The sequence below is a fragment of the Epinephelus lanceolatus genome, chromosome 15 (genome assembly GCF_041903045.1).
Source record: "Epinephelus lanceolatus isolate andai-2023 chromosome 15, ASM4190304v1, whole genome shotgun sequence".
Classification (NCBI taxonomy): domain Eukaryota; kingdom Metazoa; phylum Chordata; class Actinopteri; order Perciformes; family Serranidae; genus Epinephelus; species Epinephelus lanceolatus.
In genome coordinates this window covers 26,930,440-26,955,481 of record NC_135748.1, presented here as the reverse complement: position 1 = coordinate 26,955,481, position 25,042 = coordinate 26,930,440, and the positions used below count along the sequence as shown (strand labels likewise).

The 25,042-nt window shown below is 40.4% G+C and overlaps 1 protein-coding gene across 1 annotated transcript; it reads right to left on the bottom strand.

The window, feature by feature from the left end:
* Window positions 1–15,139: 15,139 nt before the first annotated feature.
* LOC117267148 (B2 bradykinin receptor-like) lies at window positions 15,140–22,826 on the bottom strand. The gene is made up of 3 exons (XM_033642850.2): window positions 22,769–22,826; window positions 19,799–19,902; window positions 15,140–16,403 (listed from the first exon to the last, which is right to left on the bottom strand). The coding sequence occupies exons 2-3, from the start codon at window positions 19,816–19,818 to the stop codon at window positions 15,407–15,409; spliced, it is 1,017 nt and encodes a 338-aa protein (XP_033498741.2). The 5' UTR covers window positions 19,819–19,902; window positions 22,769–22,826; the 3' UTR covers window positions 15,140–15,406.
* Between the last annotated feature and the right edge of the window lie 2,216 nt (window positions 22,827–25,042).

The following is a 25,042-nucleotide window of genomic DNA, read 5'->3' as shown; positions in this document are numbered from 1 at the left end:
CCATGTAAAATGCCATAGGCTTGTGCTAATAATGTTAGCATGTTATATTTGTTTAAAAAATGTGTTTAGTACAGGACAGTTGTTTTGTCAGTGAACCTTGTGAGTTGTTATGGAGCCAAATTGTGTGCCGTTACCTTTGTTGAATGTTGCTGTTGTCCCTGGTTTTACATGAGAAGAGAAAGAGATCGCTAGTTGCTAGGCTAATTTATACAATGTAAAATGCCATAGGCTTGTGCTAATAACGTTAGCATGTTGTATTTGTGGGGAAAATGTGTCCGTATTAACACAAGTGTTTGTCTGTGAATGCTGGTAGTTATAGTGAAGCCAATTTGTGTCCTTGTTTTTCACATTGTCTGTATTAAGCCATGTTTAATGTGTGTTTAATGTGTGTTTTCAATCAACTTAATTTCACAGTACTTCACAGAAACCTTCGCTGCTGACTAGTGTTTTGGAGGTGTAACTGCAGAGTGACACAGACACACCACCGCACAAGTATAAATGCTCACAAAGGCGTAGGTAACATGCATAGGACCTGTGCACAACCATAAATACTGCTTTAGCTGTGAGCTATGGAGAAGAAACCCAATGTCTGCAAAATATCACAATGTTCACACAAAAGATCGTTAGACATTGAAAATATGGTCAGCACGATTTTCATTCCAACCAAAATTTAAGTCCAGTGTCTTTCAACAGGGACTGGATGAAGAAGGGCAGAAGGCTCTTCCACCTCAGACCACCCACGTATTAGATGAGCATCGCACAGTGAGTCATGGTCTAAACCAGGGGTCAGCAATTCATTTTTAATTGATGAAGATGAATCATGTTGATGATGAGGCAGGACAAAGATCCAGATGAATGTGCACGCATCCATACCAGCCGTTGCTGTTATGAAAGCATGATGATAAAATGAAAAGTGTCACATGTTTTAAAATGGAAAAAAAGATGGATGCAAACTCTTAGAGGTTTGCCCTTCTCTGAGGTTGTCATAAATAAATAAAGGTAGAAGTCTACTTTTAAAGCCCAATCTGTTCTCTCAGTAATATAATGGGGACTCGCCTCTCATTTAGGGACATACAGCTGGTCCTTACATGGTTAATTTTATGTGTATTGAATATAAGTACATCCAACATAGTCGAGCTTTGTGGCCTTGAGAATAGAAAAATAGTGTTATCATTAAGTAATCCAGTTTGCAGTGAAGAGGAATAATTTATCATTTTATTAAAGATCAATGCCGCCACTGTTGCAAGTCCTTCTGGTTCAACTTGAATCTGAATTGATGGCCTTGTACAAAAACAAAATGCTCACATTTCCAGCATTATGTCACACGTAACTATAATAATCCATTATAAATTTAGATGGTTGGAAAAGAGTCATAGTGAAACAAAGAGCTCTCCACTCCTCTGATTCCCAGTGACTAAAGATAACCGTTATTATGGCTGAGTCAGACTGCGCACGTCTGACAAATGGGGAAAGAAACAAGTGAGGGACAGTGAGAAAGTTTGGATTATAGATTGGGAGATAGCCGGGGAGAGATGTGTCTGAGAAAAGCACATTTAACAATGGTTTTAGATTAGAGCAATGAATCATTTAAATGGATATCAAAGAGAGTGGCGGCATTAAGGAAAGGAAGATTTCAGGCTAATGAGTCAATGAGGGAGGGAATATTGCGGTTGAGATATTTTTACAGCAGTAAATCTAATTTGTAGTCGTATAAACAACAGTAAAACTACTCTGACTCTATTCTTAGTTTGCACGACAAATGGCTTATGTAATATTGTGAGCACACACTGCTATATTTGTCCATCTGTTTCCTTCTTTAGCACATGTGTGTCTCCAGTTCAAGTTTTGCTCTGCAACACGTGCATGTGTACATTACCCCGACTGTTCCCACAGCCTGCCTGCCAACACCCAGCACCGGTCACAGCTGCCAGGGCTGGGATTGGCCAAAATGTGGCTGTGCATCCTGATTCGAGATCTGTTTTTTTTCTTCTTTCAGCTAAATTTCCTTGTCGCATGAGGTTGACCTTTCCAATGACAAGATACCAGGCATAATGTGGTCAATACATACAGACTCACCATCGACGCTCAGTCCTCAACTGACACCTTGACTTTGACTACAGAATCCACCACAGCACCGCAGCTCACTTTGCTCTCTCTACCTTTTCATTCCATGTTTTTATTGCATGCGTGCAATCAGATCACCAGTGTGGATTCATTTATCATGCCTGAGAGGGAGCAGACTCTCACACACGTGCCGCCGCTGAAACTCTGCCAACACCCAGGTGAAGCTGACGAACATATTGATCCTCAGTTATCTCCATCTCTACATACACCTGTACTTTACATTTAAAGATGGCTGCTGTCTGTTGCAGAGTGAAGGACAGAGGAAGGTGAGGGGTGAGAAGATGAGTGCTCAGATGGGCTTTATAGTCTCTGGCTTCCTGCTGATGCAGGGTATTCAGAGTTAGGTGAAGCATATTATCAGACATGGATGAATGGATGGAGAAAAGAAAGGAAAAAGGCAGGACAAGGTCTCACATGGTAGAGCACATGAGCTTGCCAGCCGTTGTTGCTACGAAGGAGGACAGGGAAATGTCACACGTTCTTTTAAACACCTGAGGAAAAAACACACGTAAGAGGCAAACTCTTGCACGTTTGCCCACCTCCAAGGTTGTCATATACTGAAATAAAGAAATATAAAGTGCATGTTTACAGCACATCGTGGGGACCCACCTCCCACATGGGGACAAAGCTGGTCCCTGTTTTTTTTAAGACCCATGGTCAAAGTCTGTGTGCAAGTGTGTGTTGTTTGTTTGAACACCAAAAGAGACCACTTCTAAGATCACTCGTTCCCAACCTGGAGGTCCCAACCCCACTAGGGGTCGCCAAAGTTTCATGTGGGCTTACAAGGCCTCCATGACTTTAAGGGGTGTAACAAAACTTTTATTTGTGTCATACACACTTAAGCAGAATTTAACTTGTACGGCAGACCCCACGCCGTAGCCTACACACGTCACCTACGCCCTTATGATCATTTATACTTGTGCAGTGGTGTGTCTGTGTCACTCTGCAGTTACACCTCCAAAACACTAGTCAGTGGCGGAGGTTTCTGTGAAGTGCTGAAAAGTTTAGTTGATTCAAATCACACATTTAACACACACTGAACATGACTTAATAGAGACGATTTCAAACACAAGCACACAAATCAGCTTCACTATAACTCGCAGCATTCACAGACAAACACTTGTCTTTATCTGGACACATTTTCCCCACAAATACAACAAGCTAATGTTCTTAGCACAAGCCTATGGCATTTTACATTGTATAAATGAGCCTAGCAGCTAGCGAACTTTTCCTCTTCTCATATGAAGCCAGGGACAACAGCAACATTTCGGCTCCATAACAACTCACAAGGTTCACTGACAAAACAACTGCCTTATACTAAACATGTTTTCCAAACAAATAACATGCTAACATTATTAGCACAAGCCTGTGGCATTTTACATTGTATAAATTAGCCTAGTGACAAGCAGAGATTTCCTCTGCTCATATGAAGCCAGGATAAATCATGAAGTATAAACCCTGAAGGATAAATCACACACAGGACTTAAAAATACTATTTTTGTGGAGGCTTTGTTATCTACACAATTGATTAACAGGAGGTCTGTTTACATGTTATTAAACTACTCAGTTGAGACACAGAATACTCTGCCTTCTATCTCAGGCCTGGCAAAGAAACGTCCCCTATCTGAAACAAAAGTCAAATTTTTCATGATCATCCAGCCAAAAGAAATCAACATAGATAGAGGTAAACAGCACCTAGACTCCCCATTTTCTATAGAAGAGCTTTTGAAAGCCATAACTGCAATGAAGAGCGGTAAAACAGCTGGACCAGATGGTCTCCCCATTGACATATTTAAAGCCTTCAAAGAAAAAGTAGTACATCCCCTTATGAATATGTATGAGGAATCCCTGAAAACTGGCATTCTCCCCCCATCACTTAGAAAGGCACTGATTACACTTATACCTAAACCAGGCAAACCACATACTAAATGTGAATCATAACATAAGGTGAGTACTAAATATTATCCACGAAAAGAAAGATGCTACAGACACCTGTATTCTGTCGCTAGATGCCGAGAAGGCATTCAACAGAGTCGAATGGCCTTATTTATTTGATGTACTCTGCTGATTTGGATGTGGTCCTAAATTTTGTCAATGGATTAAAATACTCTATCGTGAACCATCAGCCGAAGTTATTACAAACAATTTAACCTCAAAATCCTTTAGTCTGTCGAGAGGCACTCGTCAGGGTTGCCCCCTGTCCCCTTTACTGTTTGTGATAGCTCTTGAACCCCTAGCAATAGCAATCAGAGATCACTCAGGCATAAAGGGAATTCAGATTTCAGAACTAGAACATCAGATTTCTTTATTTGCAGACGACATATTATTATATCTTTCAGACCTAAAAAACTCAATACCTACCTTGCTTAATCTGATCGATCAATTCGGAACATTCTCAGGCTATAAGGTCAATCAGTCAAAATCATGTATACTTTTTCTTAATGAACAAGAAAGGATTAACCCAACAATCCAACACCCGTTCACAGTATCTAGAGATGGGATCAAATATTTAGGGATTATTATTACACCTCAAATTAAAAACATGATCCCATGTAATTATGACCCCATTGTCGCTCAGGTAAATGATAGTTTAGATAGATGGATGACCCTCCCCCTTACAATAATTGTCAGAATCAACATTATTAAAATGAACATTCTCCCCAAATTTTTAGATTTATTTCAATCAATTCCTCTTATACCCCCACCAACATTTTTCTCCAATATGAGGAAACTGTTCACAAAATTTATTTGGAACAAAAGACGATCAAGACTTCGCTTAACATTGCTATATCTTCCATATGAAAGAGGGGGGCTCCAGCTACCCAACCTTTTATGGTATTTTTGGGCAGCTCAGCTTAGGTTGGCCTTTTTTTGGTTTTCTAACCCTCCCAATTTACCATGGGTCCAGATAGAGGAAAAATGTGCCGGAGGGCTAACTTTAGATACATATCTATACTCTGACTCTCTCAAAAAACTTAAGCAGAATACAGCTAATCCATTTGTTAAAACCACAATTATAGCCTGGCATGATTCACAGGAAATTTTTAAAGTGCTGACTGGGCTTTCACAGTTTGCTCCTATCTGGGGCAATTCTTTATTTACACCAGGCAAATCGGATCGTGGATTCAAACTCTGGGCTTAGTTGGGACTACAGAAGATTGCAAATCTTTATTCAGATAACACCCTCATGTCCTTTGATAATCTTAAAGAAAAATTTGGGATCCCTCAAACTCATATGTTTAAATACTTTCAAATACGGAGTTTCATCCACTCAAGGATGCAATCATAGGATGCAATCATATCAATGCCCTCCCCTAAGTACTATTGAAAACTTGGCAACATCTGACCCATATGCTAAAAGTAAGATCTCAGTATTATATAAGAATCTGGTAGAGACATCTTTGGAATCTTCGGATTACAAAAGAATGGCATGGATAGAGGATCTTCAAAGAGAAATCACTGAAAATGATTGGGAAAAAGCTTGCTATCAAGCACAAACACTATCTATTAATAGCAGATTGAAACTGATCCAATATAATTGGCTTATGAGAACATACATAACTCCTGAAAAACTCAATAAATTTAATCCTAATATCCCTGATAGTTGTATAAAATGCAGAACGGAGAAGGGAACCCTATACCACTGTATATGGAAATGCAAATATTTACAAGAATTCTGGAAAAATATAACTAACACAATCTCCATCATAATCCAGAAACTAAATCCCTGTATGCCCAGAGATCTGCATCCTCGGACTGTTACCAGAAACACTGGTCCTGAGAGCACATGAGAGTAAGCTGCTTAACCTCTGTTTAATACATGCGAAACGTCTTATTGCCAGACATTGGAAAAGTGTTAATTGTCCTTCTTTGAACATGTGGATTAATGAACTTTCTTCTTGCTTGTCGATTGAAAGACTTACATATACAATCAAACAAAAGAGTCATATTTTTCATAAAATATGGGATTCATTTATCATATTTTTGAAATCAAGACCTGATATCCTAACTCCTTAAACCTAACATCTACCAAGTAAGACTGTACCCTTTTAATTTAATTTATTTTTATTTTATTTTATTTCATTTAAATTTTATTTAAGTATTGTTTCTCAGTTTGTTTCTCTTGTTTCTTTTTATTTTATTTTACATACATAATATTTTATTTTTCTTATTTTTATGTATACATAAGTATCTTTTTGTGTTTTGTTTGTCAGTCGAGTATTTATATATCTACTTGATGACATGTAGGCGTGCTGTACATATTGTAGCCACAGGGACATATGTACATATTTAAGTTATTTTCTTTATTTGCAGCCGCCAACATAACAACACATTATTGTTATTGTTTTCTTATACTGTTGGCTCTGTGTTCAGGGTTTGGGGGAGGGAGGGAAGTTGTTTAAAGACTTGAAAGATATAACAAATTATCCTGAACGAATGATGTACCAAGTTCAAAAATCAATAAAGATATGTGTTATAAAAAAAATCATAGATAGAGGTCATCTTACTAAAAAAGTACATTCCTTATGTCTTCATATACAGGACAGTAAAACAAGAAATTAACTTCATTCTAAACTTCATCTAAATACCACAACAAACAAATTTCTTCCAGTCTTTACGGCTAATGGTAACATTCCTGAACGCAACTGTGCACACAGTGATCTTTGTTTTGTCTAGATTATACTTCACATAATGTTCCACACTGTACCTATTCTCTATGAGACAATAAGTTCATAGTCTCGGTTTATACCATATGTCAGTGGACCATTTATTCTCTAAACATGCGAAACATAGAGTACAGTTACTTTATGGACACCCAGGAAACACTGAATCGCTCTATAATGCACTGTGTTACAACTTGAGTGTTCTTGAACACCCCAAACACCAGAAGCATAGTCAGACACAGGACACTCACATGAATTATAGAGTTGTGTATAAGTAGTGAATCCTAGATTGCCACATTGTTTAACTTTGTTCAGTACAGATCCCAGTGCTCTACCTGCTGACTGAGCTAGTACACTGACGGTTCATAACATGTGCTCATCCAACGTCAGCCCAAGGTATTTTTGCTGGTTAGTATATGACAGCAGTAATGAACCAAAAGTGAAAACAACTGAGCTTCTTTCCACTGATTCTGTATCTCAACATTTCATATTTTTGTGAAAATAACTCTGACATTGTTATTTTTGAAGTTTAGATTGTTATTCAAGATATAATAATAATAAAAAAAATTATTGCAGGACAAGGGCACTGTGAAGACCTGAGCACAAGCTACAGTACATTCACAGAGCCTTCAGTCTCTGCTAAACAGCCTTGTCCTAGACCTACAAAGTATGCAGCTAAAACAACCAAGGAGCTAATAGAACAACGGTTAAGTGTCAGAGGGAAGATAAGTGTGTATGATTGCTAAAAATTAAAAAAACAACAACAAAAAAAAAAAAAACACAATACAGAGCGAAAACCAAATAAAAAAACTCCTAAAAGATATCCGAAAATCTCACCTGGCTGTGACTGCCTTATATCAGACAGAACAGTCAACTCACTACACTCCGTTCCATTTTTAGTCTGACACTGCGGCGACTCTACGCAAATTATTTTGGGAAAGGGGATTTGATTTTCCTTAACCATCACTGCAGACCAACGCTGTTGCCGAAATAACATCATTTTAAGCCCGCACTGATGCATAGCCATGCCAACATCATCAGTTTCCCCTGGGCCTTAAGAGTGGAGTGGACCAAAGTACTAATCTGATGTAAATAATCTGCTCAAAATTCATCCAATTTGCTTGTTTTACACAAACTTCCTCAAGTTATTGTGTTCATTATGTGAGTTAACTGTACATTATACCAGCTGTTTTATACTGTTATTGTTGTCAGTTTAATCAATGATAGAAAAGTGGTCCCTTACGGAAAAAGGTTGGGAACCACTGTCTTAGATCTTGATCAATGTAAAAGCTAAGATATCAGAGGACAGTGTTTATAGCATGTATGTATTCTGTGTTAGGTTTGATTTCTCTAATAACACACCACAATTTATGTAATATAACAATTTGTGCAAAGGCAACAGAGAAGAGATTCAGATCTGAAATGACCAACTGTCCAAGTGTTGACAGTATTCACAATTTGTTGCACTTCCATATTTGTCCACTAGAGGGCTTCAGAAACCCACATTCAGTCTGCCACACCTTAGGCCAGAATTCAGAAGCACTTGCAGTATGTGTAGACATTAGACACACAGACCTACAGATAAAGTAGAAGAATTGTATAAAATATTTTCATATTTTACTCTACTCATTTTAAAATGACAGTATTGTGGAATGATTATCAGAATCAAAGCACACTCTCTTCTTATGACTTTTATTTTTTCTGAGGAATGCACAAAATGCCAAATGTTGATTGCATGAGCAGTTTGCAACCATGTCAAGAATTTAAAATAACATTTTCCTCACAAAAAACATTGAACTCAAACATATACAGTTTCATTTTAAGTAAAGACATTCACAGATTGGATATTGTATATTACTGAAAAGCTTCTTGACCCCTTTATTTGTGAATTCACAGCATTTGAGTCATAATTTGTTATAAGTAAGTGATTAACTTTTATATAAATCTCCTGATATGTCCTTCCAGTGTTTTGTAATGGGATGATGGCACTTATGGAAAAGAGAAAATCTTGAAGTGAAACACGCAGTCAAATGTGTCGTCATGTAGTCCAATGACAAGTCACACCACTTTTTTCCCCCTGATCTGCTGATCTTTTCACACTGAGACTGAATTCAAATGATGAATAGGGACAAATTTGCATTTAAACATGTTTTTCTTTTGACCTGTTTCAACAAGGTTTCACAGAACGGAACAACTGTCATATCAGACAAATGCTCCACTGTGGAACAGGTGTTTCCCATGACTCACTGCTGATAAAAAAAAAAGGCACACAGCATGCAGTGTACCTCGACAGCAGTGATGTAGAATACAAGCAAAACAAACAGTTAGTTTAAACATGCCGGGGGTAGACAAAATGATGTGCAGAGTCCTCAACATCTAACACCTCCTGAGTTACAATTAAACATTCAAACGACATATTGTTGGCGTGGTCCTTGCTAGTGAACTAAAGTTTAAGATGTTAGTGTGCAACCATGATTTTGTGGCCTCACAATTATTTTGGCAGTCAATAAGGCTCCGATAGAAACTTGCACAAGTGTGACATGGCAGACGTACTGTACTGAGAATGGACTTTCAACCACTTTAAAACTAGGAGGGATCTTGTGTCCAGTATTTATACATTAAACTGAAAAATATTTGCATGTCTTTAAAGATGTTTTCATGGGTAATGTTTAAGGTTCACTGGTAGAAAGTAGTATATTTAATCTAGTACTGTACTTAAGTACAAATTCAACATAATTGTACTTTATGTGTGTATTTCCATTTTATGCAACATTATACATCTGCTCTACATCTCAGGGACGAATATTGTACTTTTTGCCAGTAGGGGAGAGAGTCTCTCTGACTAGTCTGGCAATTCAACTGCTTCTCTATTAGTAATGTTATTTCAGCACGTTCTCATCCCAAGTCATCACATATCCCAACTTTCTCCTCTTGTGTCATGTTACGAGCACTGTAACCAGTGTCAGGGCGTCAACAAAAGCACATGGTGAAGTTAAGGCATGTACTTAGGTTTAGATAAAAACATCATGGTTTGGCTGTATATTCATACAGGAAGTGAACACCAGCCTCCCAGGTGAAAGTCAGGGGCTTGTTTGACCCATCCACCATCCCTCCCACCCAACCTGTCGTGATTTTCCAGCTGCTTATATGACATTGCTGCTGGCAGTGTTTCAACCTGACAGTAGTCTCTATATACAGACTCTACATTCAGTGAATGTAGAGTCTGTAGGCAAACCCTGCAGATCTTGCCTCCGGAAGAAGAGCGGAAGAGCCCTGGTTTCCGGTGCTAGGCTGTTTGTAGTCCGCGTGATATTGACCAATGACGTTTGAGCCGGCTGCAGTTGTTGCCAGGTTAAGCGGTCCGTGCGGTGAACTAACGAGGCGGAACATAATTGGCGTCACTGCAAACTCTGAATCCATCGCAATGGTTCAGCTTATTTACTTATATATAAATGTTGGAAACGGAAATTCGCCTCCTCCGCCCAAATCAAACCGGAATGCCAAAAAATCGGGGGTCTGCCACCAGAGGCTGTATCGCTGTCTGCCGGAAATCAGACACCGAATACAGCTTCTGGGTTCTGAGAATGACCTGACAGTGTCCAGTGGTGTATCATACCACTGCAGCAGGTGCTGTGTGACCATGTTATGAACTGATGCTTCCTGTCCATGTATTGTACTGCTGTGACAGGTGCTGTCTGGCCAACTGGTGGCTTATCATAACACTGCGAAAGGTTTGGTCCAGTATCACACTGCTGTGAAAGATGGCTTTAGGTGTATGACACCGAAAGAACTGACAAAGCAACAGTAATTGATGACTTTGGAATAAGAACAGGCTAGCTGTTTACACCAAACTCCTACTTAACAATTGTTATGTAACTCAAAAATGGTAACGTCAGACAATTTTTGCCTCTTTTTCTTTGTCAACAGTGAAAATTAGTCATCCTCAATATTTGCTGTGTTATGGTTTCAGAATGATGAAGACAGTTGGGGAACAATTACATTCAAAATACCATGCAGGATCAACAGGATGACTTTTCTTCTTCAGCAGCTAGCAGCTTCCTAAAGAATGTACAGATTTTTAGACATTCTATCATCTCAAAGTGCATGTTCCTCCCATAAAAGGAAATCGCATGCCTTTGACCCCTCTTAGGTTTGGGCTAAGCCCCGACTGTTTGCAAGATCTGGCTTTGCCCTAGCTATTTACTCCACTCATTTTTGTGTGACAGCTGGTCTCCTTTGAGGTTTCGGTGTTTCACAGCCTTCATGTGCAGTAAAAACCATGTATCTCTAAATCTGGTTGGAATTTTTCAGATTAACTAAAGGATTAAGTATTCCTTTGTGGGCTGTTAAGGAAATTCTTCTACTTTCCAAGATAAATAAACTCTTTAAAAACCCTCTTGGATCAGCTGGAAAATGCGTCCTCACAAAGGTGAAACAGGGCTGCTTTTTCTGAGCTCATGAAAAGTTGACTGTAGGACATATGTGGATCTCACACGACAGCCACACTACAAACATATGATGATTTATACTGTAGAATATGATGCATTGCTGTAGACTGAACTACCCTATAGTATTTTAAGTAGTTAATTCAACCCAGAAACATCCTTTATAATAGTGAAACATTGAACAGTGACCATGGGGGTGGCACAGTGGTGCAGCAAGAAGATTCCTGGTTCAAACCCAAGCTGTTCTGAGCTTGCATGTTCTCTCCATGTCAGTGTGGGTCCCTTCTGGGTACTCCGGCTTCCTCCCTCAGTTCAAAGACATGCAAGTCAGGTTAATTGGTGACTCTAATTTGCCCATAGGTGTGTACCTGAATTTGTTCATACATTGCAAACAAATTTAAAACTGCCTCAGGCCTTCTGTATGCACAGTTGTGAAGGCCCTGCTGTCTTAGAAAATGGAACAACACACCTTTTAATTAAATCCATAGCATATTAAAACTGCATTAATCAAAAATGTTTTAATAGAGAAAAATATTTAACAGCCTCTCAGCTGTACTTTGCGTCGTTAATTTAATTCTGATCTGATTTACAGTATCTGGGGGGATTTTGAGTCTGGTTTTCATGAAGTCCTTTATCAGTGTTTCTGGGTTGTCAGATGGATGTTCGGGTATGCCGGAGAAAATTAGGTTATCACGCATGCTTCTGGTTTGTATGTCCAATATGGTTTCTTTCATTTTTTTGTTTTCCTTCATGACCGAGTCCATGTTAACGGGGAGCGATTTGACGGTGGTTTGAAGGGAGTTGTTTGACTGCTCTAGCTTTATGATATGGCTGTGGGCAAATTCAAGGCTCAAGGGAAGATCTTTTATTTCATTATGGAGTGTTACCAGTAGGTCAAGTTTTTTGTTAATGGATTGCAATACACTGACCTCAATGTCTGTAGTCTCAAGATCGCTGGTGTCTGTGGAAGTATTTTTCTGTTTGTTTGGATTAGTTGGATCTTCCGGAGCGTTAACGTTATCCATCTGGCAGTTGTTGTAGTGGTGGTCGATAAACGCTTCCAGATCAGCCAGTATGAACACAGTATGTTCCGGTTGTTGATTACGGCCTCAGATATGGATTTTGTGTTGTTTGGTGAAGAAATAAAGTCCAAAAGAAAAAGTCGCAGAGTGTCTGTTGATCACTCGCAGGGTGCCGCCATCATGATTCTCACCTCCTCACACAGCGTCTCGCGATACTCAGCCATCCATCACTCCGATACTCCCCCCCCGGTGAAACTTCCTAATCGATTGCATGAGTTGATTTTGTCACAAAGCTCTGATCCACACATCTCACTGGTAAATCCCAACAGACCTGGGTCTGTGGGTGCGGGAGCTGAACGCCACTCCATGCTGGAAATCTACAACTGATCCTCATATTGATTTTAATGAGGAAATGGGGGTGTACAGAAAAACTAAATTGTGACATTGAGACTTCCCGTTCAGTTGTGTTTGCAGACAAAACTGGTTTTGATGCTGACATGTGCATGGTTAAATCCGTTGCAGACATCCCAGAGCTACAGCAGGTTCCCGCTTATCTCTGGGCTAAAAGTAAACATGATGTTGGTCTGATCAAAAACTGTGAGCCTGTGATAATAACACCTAAATCAGACTACAGACCCTGTCGTAATCAATATCCTCTCAGACGTGAAGCAGTTTTTTTTTTTTTAATTTATTTTCAAATAAAAACACAGGCAGGACAATGAAACAACCAAACAGACATCATCAACAACAAACAAACAAAACAAAGTACAAACAAAAGAAGAAAACAAAAACCAAACGGGTCACTCATGTAAAAGTTAATTATACAATAAATCCATCTAGGAAATCTTGTAGTACTGAGGGGGACACTCTGGGATTGATAAAGTCAAGGTCTTTCTGCTGCAAGGTGGTTGCGTTACAATGCTGTTCTGTTGGAATTGCCTAACATTAAGGTAAAGAGATGTACTGTAATTAATCCTGCTACTCTTCTCCCAACAGCTGTTGATGGAGAACCGCATGACTGTGTGGCTGTGATAACTTCTGCTTGCTCTCCCAGGCCTTGGGGGGTGGTTCATGATTTTGGACAAATTTGGAAAAACAGGGATTTCTTAACTTCAATGGGGAAATCTATTGCTCATCACGCGTTGGTGTCTGCTCTTTTGGATGCTGTGTTGTTGCCTAAACAAATTGCTGTGTGTAAATGTGAAGCTCACACTAACAGCACTGACCCCATCTCTCTGGGTAATGCATTGCTGAAGCTTAATGTCAGTGCAGTAAACTATGAGGGAACAACCGTGAGGTTCTGGAATGTGACAAAGGTGTCACAGCAAGAGATATACCAACCTGTCATGAGCACTAACCCCAAGAGCCAGAGAGGAGTTGTTTGCTTCTCTAGAAACTGTGCAGTGGCGGAGGATCACTTTCTGGGCACATCTGCCTGTGCACAGACAGTTGTGGCTACGTGTGGGGTGATGTGGGATCGCAACATGGACAACTGCAAAGGTGCGACACAACACGTTGCAACTTTAAATCTCAAACACTGTTAGTCTTAACTGACCAGGAATCCCAACCCCGCTGTCTGTATGCCATCCAGTGATGGGTATGGATCACTTAGACATCACGTCTGGGTGTGTGGCAGACATGTTTACCAGGCACTTTAGCCTGGATGGTGTGGCTGGTGCTACTTGGCTAAGTTACTGCCTGCTGTGACTATTGTCACACAGACTATGATCACTACTACCCACCGCACAAAGCAAGACGAGCTGTGGTAAGGGTGCCCCCCTGACATCACATGTAGGGATGTAACGATATGGAAAATTTGATGCTCATCTTAATGATCTGTTACATCTGGACAAGAGTCGTGACACTGAGCTCGGAGCAGGTGTGGACCTGTGGTCCTGGTTTTCTCTGAGCGGATGGAAAGCTTCATTAATGCATCTGTTTGCCCCTGTCGTGATGGTTCTGCTGATGCTATGCATTGTTATGTGTTGTATCATTCCCTGTGTGAGATCCATGACTACATCAATGGTATCATCTGCACATTCATTTTACTTTTTAATCACATTTTACCTTATTTCACATTGATTACACTTAACATTAGATTAGTAAACACCATATTTACTCAATTTTACATTTTTACACACCATATTTACTCAATTTTTCATTTTCCATTTTTATTACTTGTTTGACAGTCAGTGTTCCCTTTATTGATTTTTACTATTGGGTATTCTCATTAAAGATGACATTTTTTCATTTATGCTTATCTTGCTTTAGTTTAGAGTTTAGTATAAGGGATTTTTTGTCCTCATCATATAGAGGTTTTTTTCCCTTATTAGGTAGTGTAGTCAGACAGACAAGTCTTTTACCCTCTCCTTCGCCACATAGGGAGGGGGATATTTGGCTTGCCTGTGCTTATGGCCTGTGACTTCTGCCTGGGCTTTCATCTCCCATGTTGGAGGCTGGTGGTACTGCTGTTTGGCTGGTACGGGCAGTACTCGTAGGTCATAAGGTCATTAGATAATAGGGAATTTTCCATGCTCAAGGTTTAGCATGAGAATGCTAAACTACTTTTTTTCACCTATAGCGTGTACTGCATGTTTTTATATAAGGGTACTTGCTATGATGTATGACGTATATTGCTCAGTTTAACCCCTACTGTAACAGCAGTGAGAAATACAGCAGAGGCCTAATGGGAATAGGTTAAAGGTTACGAGCCAGGGAGGCTCCCACACCAAGTGTCCTTGCTAGCTTCAAGAGATGTTGTGTCTTAGGGATGTCCGCCACGCATATCACGTGAAACAGCGGAACCACAGCTTTCTGACAAGACCAAGCACTTGTCGGTAGTCCAATAATTTCACAGCGAAAAAAAAAAATGATAAAGTTACATTTATTTATTATTATTTACAATTATGTATAACAGAGCTTTCATACAGCTTTGCACACACATTACTCTTGGATGGATTACTTGCACAGAAATGCCACGCATATCACATGAAAGCGCAGGACCAGAGCTCTCCAGTGATACCACACACATCATTGTGCTGTCATCCCATCATGCTATAAATACAGATCAAATGTCTACAAAATCAGACTTTGTATGACAAGTCCAGTGCACTTCACCTTTGGCCTAGGGCCCATAGGGTTAAACTGCTTATTAAATAATTGTTTTGCCACCACAGCTCCATCTCTTGAAGAGTTCCCTAACTTTTTTCTGGAAGTTTTTTCCTACAATGACGTAGAGAATGGGGTTGAGAACACTGTTGAAGATGCCAAAGTAACTGAAGACCTGGCCGCAGGTGTTTATGATGGCGAGGACGTCACACCCTTCCAGGAGCTGAAGTTGCACAAGTGTTCTTGATATCATCGTCAGGTACAATGGCACCCAGCAGATCATAAACGCCAGGAGGACTGCGAGCACCAGAGTAGTGGCCTTCTGTTCTGTCTGCCTGATGTTTAACCCATCAATTGACCGGTTCTGCAGGGCTTTAATAATCATGAAAGTGCAGAACGAAATAACTGAAACAGGGATGATGAAGCCAAATATTATCTGCATCACATCAAACGCAAGCTGTACATGGGTATTTGGGTAATCAAGATAGCATGGACTAGAATTTATCTCTTCGAAATGTGCTACCTTCCTGTAGACAAGTGTGGGGACACCCATGAGCAGGCCAAAACCCCACACCAGCACACAGGCCAGTTTGGCACATTTTGGCCTACGCATTCGTCCATGGGACAGTGGGTGCACCAGTGCTAAAAAACGATCTATGCTAATCAGAACAAGAAAGAAGATGCTGCAGTGAATGTTCACTTTGATGGAAAAGGTGATCAGTGTACACAGGGGAGTATGAAATGGCCAGTTGAATTTTTTGGCTGCATACACAGCCCAGAAGGGCAAACAAGTCATCAGGACAAGGTCAGCAATGGCCATGTTGCTCAAGTAGATCTCAGCCACGGTGCAGGCCTTCTTGTGGAAGCAGAAAACCATCAGGACAAACGCATTCAACACCATTCCCAGCACACTGACGAGCAGGATGTACACTGGCAGCACAGTGTAGTGCCATTCCGCGGATTTTGCACCAGGACAATGAGGGCCATGTGTGCTGTTTAGATCTCCAGATAAAGCCACAGTGGTGAAGTTAGCAGGGATGCTGTGGAGGAGGAAGGCAAACAAGACAGAAGATTAAATAGGCTGACCAAATGTCCTCTTTTGCCCGGACATGTCCACTTTTCACGTCCCGTCTGGGGTGTCTGGGTTTTTTTTTTTATAAACTGATGATAATGTCCGGTTTTCCGTGTGTTTGTGTGTGTGTGTTAGAGTGTGGCACGGGCCGCATATTTCTGTCCGAACCCGAACCGAGCCCGACATTACTGAATGACCACAGCACTGAGTTTGTGTCACACAGTTGTTACGGTTACAGGCTATTTAACAGGCCGGGCGTGCTCAGCGGAGAGGGAGACCTCCGTGTTTGAGACGGGAGCCGGAGGCGGGAGGTCCGACGCCTCCAGCGAGAGGAGAGGGAGAAATAAAACAAAATAAGATAAAATAGGAAAAACCTGTCTCCTTCTTTTTTTTTTATCTTCAGCGTTTAATCAAGGCGGAGGCGGGCGGCTGGAGGTCCGAGACTTCCAGCGAGGAGAGAGGTAGAAACAAACAGCCAATGTGTGTCTGTGTGTGTTATGTTCAGGTGTTGTCACAGTGCCCAAACAGTAAACAGGACAGACAATAGGATTTTATTTATTTTGACACTACATTTTCACTGAAAGCTGACCGAATCCGACCCGAGCCCGAATACAATTTATAGCTACATTTTTGACCAAACCCGGCCCGACCTGTAGGGTACCACACTCGCCACACTCTAGTGTGTGTATGTGTCCCCTATTGGGGTCTATCTGAATTTCTGTCTTTGAGAGATATTATTTTGTAATATAACTGAATTTTCTATCCATACATATAAATTTTTAATATATTAAAATGATAAGGCATCTTTGAGTAAACTGCGAGTATCATTTAAGTAGGCTATGTCGTGGCTGGCAGAGTGTCCTCTTTTTTGGAAATCAAAATATGGTCACCCTAGATTAAAACAAAGACACTTTGCCGTCGGCGGCTTTTCGGCCGATTGAGCACGTTGAATCGGCAGCGGAGCTTGTCGGTGAGAGAGATCACTCTGACTGGCTGTTCAGGTTTTATTTCCTCGCCACTGTAGCAAGTGAATCTGCCTGTCGTGAAACCGGGGCTAACCGGTGCTTCCTCCTCAGGCTCCACTTCACTCAGCTGCCTGACAGACCCGCTGCTTCTTCCCACTTTAACCTGAATAACAAACTGGAGCTAGCTGGTAGCGGCTAGCGGAGCGTTAGCTGCAGCATGACCAGAGGGAAGCACAGCCAGTTAGCCTCCACTAGTCTCTGAGCTAGCCCCGGCTCTCCACTTGGATCTAACTGGAGCACCGAGCCCTGGTTTGTTAATCAGGATAAAGTGGGAAGAAGCAGCAGGTTTATTGGGCAGCTGAGTGAAGTGGAGCCTGCGGAGGAAACACCGTGACCGTCTGGATGTAATAGTCCGTGGAGGTGCTGTGGTGCTTGGCTGCACAGATAGGAAACCCCTCGGCTGACAGGATGTACCACTCTTTCACTATGCTCTCTCTCACACAGGCGCAGAACGTACGTGCTACTTGGCCATCGGATGTAGTCCGTGTAGTGTGTTCAAATGCAGCTGACACAGGGCGACGTGATGCGATGTAGACAACGGAAAAGTTAGCTTTCGTCGCCGCTAGTTCTTTGATGTCGGTTTGGTGTGTCCGCACCTTAACACAGCTGTCAATGCAGTGTCAAACTACGCAGAGCTGATCAAATATGAATGAATATTCTGTTACTGCTTTGCTTAAATCTCAACTCACGTGTTTTCAGAAACATATTTTAGTGCACTGTTTAGCTGTGAAATGAGAAAGCTGGTCCAGCTAGTGGGCGGTGCTTGGGATTTTGTTTAATTGTATCGGACATCAGTCACAAACATTCTCATTTTACAGCTAAAAAGGACGCTGAAATTTGTTTCTGATATCATTTGAGGCTAGAAATAGGCAATGCAGCAACAGAATCTTGATTCATATTTGATCAGCGCTGCCTGACATGATTGACAGCTTCATTAGAGACGCGTCGGCTCTGATTGGTTGTTTTTTTTGTTCAGGTGCGGTAAGGCCATTAGAAGTGCATGCTGCATGTCAGTAGAGTTGACAGAGGAATATGATTATCCGCCTCATTTAGGGCTGTGTATATGAACAGTTTCAGGATATATAAAGTTTAATTTTGAAAAGTTATCAGCTACAGCTTTATATATTGAACACTGAGTGACATTGGATGTTTAAACAGTTCCCAGAGAAATTGATTGTGCATAAAATAAGGGTGGGAGCATTTAGACCCTATATGAGGCAGATTTACAGTAATCTTTCTGGCACACCGCTGTGATAACTCCTCAAATAAGACAGCTACAGTCAGGTTTGATGAGTTACTATAAAACAAAGTATAGCTGAGACATTAGCATGGTGTTTTATAGACGATTGTCTTCAGTTTTATGTTTTTCTTTTAAATAATAAAGACCAATAGAGCTAACTTTTAAAATAAAGCTTAAGGTTATGTTACCTATATTTTGTAATCAAAGTAATCCTGTTTTTGCAGAATACAATTTCACATTTGTGTAAGCCCAAGCAAGAGGATCATCGAATAATAAATAATTCTTTTTTTAAGTGCCTTACGACATGTGAAGTGCTTACAAATCCTTTTCAAACATTTGTCAAGGATTAATAATGGCCTGTTTTGTGAGCCAGCACCACTCTTGACAAAATGATGAAGACCAGGAAAATAAACCATGCAGAGGGCGCAATGTTTGCTGACATGAGACACTGAGACTGCCATTGTGAATAACTGAAATTAGTAGGATCGTTTTTTATAAGATTCACACTACGTCAGGGGCTGAACATGCCAAAAAAAAAAATCATGTTAAAAATGACTCATGTTCATATAACGATATAGATACATCCTTGACAATGAGCAATGAAAGATGACACCCACTGTGATTTCCTGATGGTTTTGTGGGTAAAACTGACAACATTTGCATATGACAAGCTGCATTCATGACAGTGCATGTCATTAAATGTAATACGTGTACAGCAAAACACAGTCACAAAGAGCCCTGTTTCTATAGTGTTATTTTAAAACAGTAAGAGCAGTCGTAGGAAAGACTCTTTATTTGTCTCTCTTTTCCCCCAGCCTGTGTGCATATACTACAGTTGAACTTTTCCTTGTATCTTAGAATTCGAGGAATTCTAAGATTTTTCTTAGAATGACATCACTAAGAGCTACTTTTAGTCTTAGGATTCTTTGTGAATACGGGCCCAGATTTCTTTGTAAAGGTAAGTACATTTTTAAGTGTCCGTAAACTGCCATTCACAGACACTGTTATTAAGCACAAATTGACATTGAACACTGTTCAGCTGTTGACAGTTAATATCCTGACTACAATTAATGATTAGTAAAACACATGCATGCATACCTTGTAGGCAGAAGAGCCATTCTTCCTGAAGAAGTCCAGATGTGAAATTCAGACACAATACACTGCTCCAGTACTTTCCTCGTCTGTGCTCTGTGCCTCACTCCCTTAAAGGAGAAAGGAAATTGGCCAATTGACGTAATATTGCTTCATTTGCATCCTCCCATGACCCTCTACCACTGTGCCAAATTTCACATGGATTGACTAAGTCAGTCAGGAGAAAAACATCCTCAGTGATGATGTTGCTATTTTACACTATGTCATGGAGGACTAGCAAAAAAGATGATAGTTTATGAATAATCCACACACTGTTAAATGGCTCCCGTAACCATAAATGCAACATTTGGGTCAGATAGACCTCAGTCATTAACTAGGCTACCTTTCCACCATTTATTTGGGTAGCAGAAACAGTCTGGCAACACTTAACAAATACAAATACTCTGTACTAATGTCACATATAGCCTTGTGATACCAACATGTAATTTAAGTCTCGGCCAATGGTAACTGTTTGGGTCGCATTTTCAACATTTCTACATTTTCTGTTATAGTGTATAACATGTATAATAGTGTCGTTTACATCCACACCAGCCACATCTTACTGTCATGTAGTTGCAGATAGTTTCAGTACCATTTCATATCATATGAAGCAGCCTATTTCATTCATTCATTAACACCCACCCCCTCTTCCACATGAGTGCGCTGGTGGCTGGATAGGAAAACCCAGTGTTGACTGGTGTTGACATCAGAACACCCCACAACACACAAATTATCAGTGGTCAGAACGCTATATGAACGCGCAGCAATAATAACAGACCTGGAAGACAGAGCACAGAAAGGAGAAACAAATACATCTTTTACTGTTATGCTGTGCTCACACTTAAGCCATTTCCATCAAACACTTTTAGTAAAGTACCTTTGTAACCAAAAGTCAGACATGGTACCTAGACATTAGGTCCGCTTAGCATTTCCACTGCAAACAGTACTCTTAAATGTGGGCAGAGTTGTTTACACTCGCTGCTTCGTCAAACACCTGCTTTATTTCTTTATCACCAGCAAGAGTGACCATCTGCTACTGACCAATCAACAGACTGCAGTTTTCCCAGCATCACCTTCTGGCACCAGATCTGTGTGCTAGGTACCCCAACAGAGGGGGGACCTAAAATTTTCACAGTGGAAATGGAAAAAAAGCATACAGGGCTTAAAGTGATAGTTCAGGTTTTTGGACATGAAGTTGTGTGAAACGCTGACCATCTGTAGCTCTGATGTGATGGTGTCACTACTGTCAACGAGCCTCCTGCTCTGAGAAATGGCCCGTAGCTTACCGGAGAAAAAGTAGTTCTTAAGATATAAGGGGGACACTTAACCAAAAGGTTTTAAGCTACAGAAAAGTATGCATGTGTTTTGTTAGACCATTTCAATAATTTTAAAACATCCCCGCATTACGTCAGACCTTGCTATCAATTGGGACTATTTTCTGGCCAGTATCACTCCACCGTGCAGGCCAGCAAGACAGCAAGCGAACAGAAATCAATTAGACAGTTCATCACCACGCCATGCAGGTGCGCAGGATAGCAACAGCTAACGAAAACTTCATCGGCGTTTTCCAACAGAGAACCAGTAGGCTATTCCATTTCCATCGGTTTCCTGTTACAGATGTAACCCGTAGGCAACTTTGGCTTGTGTCAATTGGGATGAACCTCGCTACCAAGCCGGCGAGGGTGAAGCAACTGCGCGTATGTCAAGCTCACTTCAGCTGCCCACAGATCCCGACGGATAGAGAAAACACAATTTCCGCACTGCTGTGCCCAAAGAGAGATATATTACCTAATACCAGTCTATATAATGATGTTTGTAACTGATTGTCTGTAAAACAAAATGTTTGATTGAACTAATAGCCTGTTGTGTTGTGGAGAGAACATTATACGCGGCCTCGTTTTACCGTCGGCATTTAGTTTATTATATTTACCTACAGCAGCTGACGAGGGTGTGTCGTGAGCCTGAGCCGGTGTTCACGCTGTAGTAGTAGGTATATATAGGGCTAGTACATCTTTTTCCTCACTAATAATAGCCTACTGGTTCTCTGTTGGAAACAGCCGATGAAGTTTTCATTAGCCGTTGCTATCCTGCGCACCTGCACGGCGTGGTGATGAACTGTCTAGTTTATTTCTGTTCGCGTGCTGTCTTGCTGGCCTGCACGGTGGAGTGACACTGGCCAGAAAATAGTCCCAATTGATAGCAAGGTCTGACGTAATGCGGGGATGTTTTAAAATTATTGAAATACAAAACACATGCATACTTTTTTGTAGCTTAAAACCTTTTGGTAACGTATCCCCTTTATATCTTCAGAACTACTTCTCCGATAAGCTACGGGCCATTTCTCAGAGCAGGAGGCTCGTTGACAGTAGTGACACCATCACATCAGAGCTACAGATGGTCAGTGTTTCACACAACTTCATGTCCAAAAACCTGAACTATCCCTTTAAGTGTGCCAACAAACCAGCGTGACCAGCTACATTATCACAGCTGTTGAAGTGTTGCCCAGCAGCTTGTTAATGTAGCTACGTCTTCACAAGCTTGCGTGTGTCTTGCCAAAAAGCATCTCGACAGAATGTCATCTAAAAAACAAACAAAAAAGCAAACACAGCAAAAACAACCCTACAGTGTTCTTTAACGTGTGAGCCAAAGTTTAACATCCATTTCATGGAGCACATCTGCAGAAAATACATTTGCAACCCCAGATTCTCAGCTGTTGTGTTGAGTTGTGCAATCTTATTTAATCAGGGCAGATTATCGTCTTAACTCCTGTTAGTCACAGTAAATATTATCACAACTTGGCACACAGACATTAAACCATGACATACCTAAGCCACTTGAACTACCACAGCTGTTATATGCAAGTGCAAATATGCAGCTTTCCTATAAATTTCTTATCTGTCTTCACATATTACACTTAAAAGGCGCTGCGTGTCTTACCTGGGATCTCAGTGTGTCTCAACAAGAGGTGAAGGTACAGACGCCTCTCATACCCTTATTTCACCTTGGAACCTCCCACTGATACAACACTTTCTTATGTATCATTCCATAATCCACTAGATCTCCTGGGTCTTAAAAAGTCCCACCCATTACATGTAGAATGTATTATTACTGGTATCATGTTTCAAGCTTTCTTCAGTATCAGAGTTGTATATAGTGGGGCGGCTTAGCTCAATATATCACAACAATCGTTCATTTTGTGATGAAGGCACACAATCTGGTATAGAGGGATATAGAGGGAAGTTAAGTGATAGGAAGTTTGTCATAGATGATGAGGAAATCCCAACAATTAGGGAAAAGTCAGTAAAGAGCTTAGGTAGGTGGTACAATGTGGAGTTGAATGATGAGGAACAGGTGGTGAAATTTAGAAAAGATGTGGCAGAAAGATTGGATAGAATAGATAAATCAGAACTTCCAGGAAAGTTGAAGTTGTTTGCAATTTGGGCTATATTCTAGGTTGATGTGGTCATTGTCAATTTATGAAATTCCAATATCAGTTGTGGAGAGAATTGAAAGTTTGGTTAGCTCCTATATTAGGAAGTGGTTGGGCGCTCCTAGGTGCCTAAGAAGTGTTGAGGTGTGGCATTTGGCAAAATCCAGCTGCAATTACTCGCGCTGGCAAAACAAATGCACACATTCACACAAATGGTTCTTATATTGCCAGATTCCAGAGAGTCTCCCCTCTTCATATATGGCAGAATATGTCAACTTCCAACTTGCTATGGTGAGATACATGTAAAAATGTAAGAATTTAGTAACACAGATTTGTTTTTTTCATTGATATAAAAATGAATATAAAATACAGGCACATAGAAGGACATATAATGATGGCAAATCTGGATAGCCCAGATTGTCCTGAAAAAAAAAACAAGATATAGCATGTGTATGTAGCCTTTATAATGACTGTGATATGAGCTTAAAAGTAAAGGCAGTAAAAATACCCCAAAAAGGCCTAGGGCCCGAGATGTTGACTTCAGACTGCACTTCTCTTGCTGTCTCTGGTTTGTTCACACCATTTGAAAGATTATTTGACCTCCTGCCAACATCCACATGCCCACAGACCTGCATGCCTCTCAGGTTATCTTATTTACTTGTAAGGTTCGGTATGCTTATCGTTTTCTCTCTAAATCTTATTCTACATCTGTTTCTGTGTGCATGTATTTTGACAAGCTAACCTGAACAACAAATAGCATTACACAATGAAGCTATTTTGATTTGTTAGACATATAAAGATAAGTTGCTTTGGGAACATGAATGGGCCCTTTCTGTCTTATTTCACAAACAACTGATCCACACCCTACTTCCCCCATCTTTAAATGAACCAAATCAGTGACATCCACAAAATGAACACAGAAAGCTGTCTTTGTGGCGTCTTATGCAATCAAATATGTTCTTTTGTTTTCTTTTCTTTAGAATTTTGCACCATACCACTGATGCTGAATCTAAAATGAGTGGTGGCTGTTGTCTCTGGTTTGTTCACACCATTTGAAAGATTATTTGACCTCCTGCCAACATTCTCATGCCCACAGACCTGCATGCCTCTCAGGTTATCTTATTTACTTGTAAGGTTCGGTTTGCTTATCATTTTCGCTCCAAATCTCTGTGACTGAAGTGTCATTAGTTCAGTGAAAGCTATATTCTAACAAATATAAACCAATTACATGAGGCAAAAAGAGCAAAAGAGAAATCAAAAAGGAAAACTACTCCCAAAAACAAGAGGAAGAAGAAACGTCCTTTATTTATTGTGCTGTTTTTATAGAGTTATCGGCACTGCTGCTTCCCCGAAATGACTGCTGTTTTTAGGCCATTTTTTTGAACTGTTATAACAATGACTAAGTAACATTACTACAACACAGCCAGTGAAAACATGCACGCTGGTGGTTTTACTGCTGTGTGATACCACTAATGCAGCCATGGAACAATAAACCATCTCTTAAAGGTATAATATGTAGTTTTTCCACATAAAAATGTCTAAAAATGACTAAACCAATATTATATATTTTGTTTAGTTGTGTACTTTGATTATTAGAAATGTTTCCAACAATTTTTCAAACCCAGATAAATATGAAATATTTATGGACCGTGTCATTAGGTTGCAATGGCGACGTAACTCCAGTTACCATAGCCATTAAATGAAGGAGAAGAAGAAGAAGCAGACCGGATGAGACGTCAGAGAATGAACGTTACTGTTGCTAGGCTAAGCTAACTCGTCAT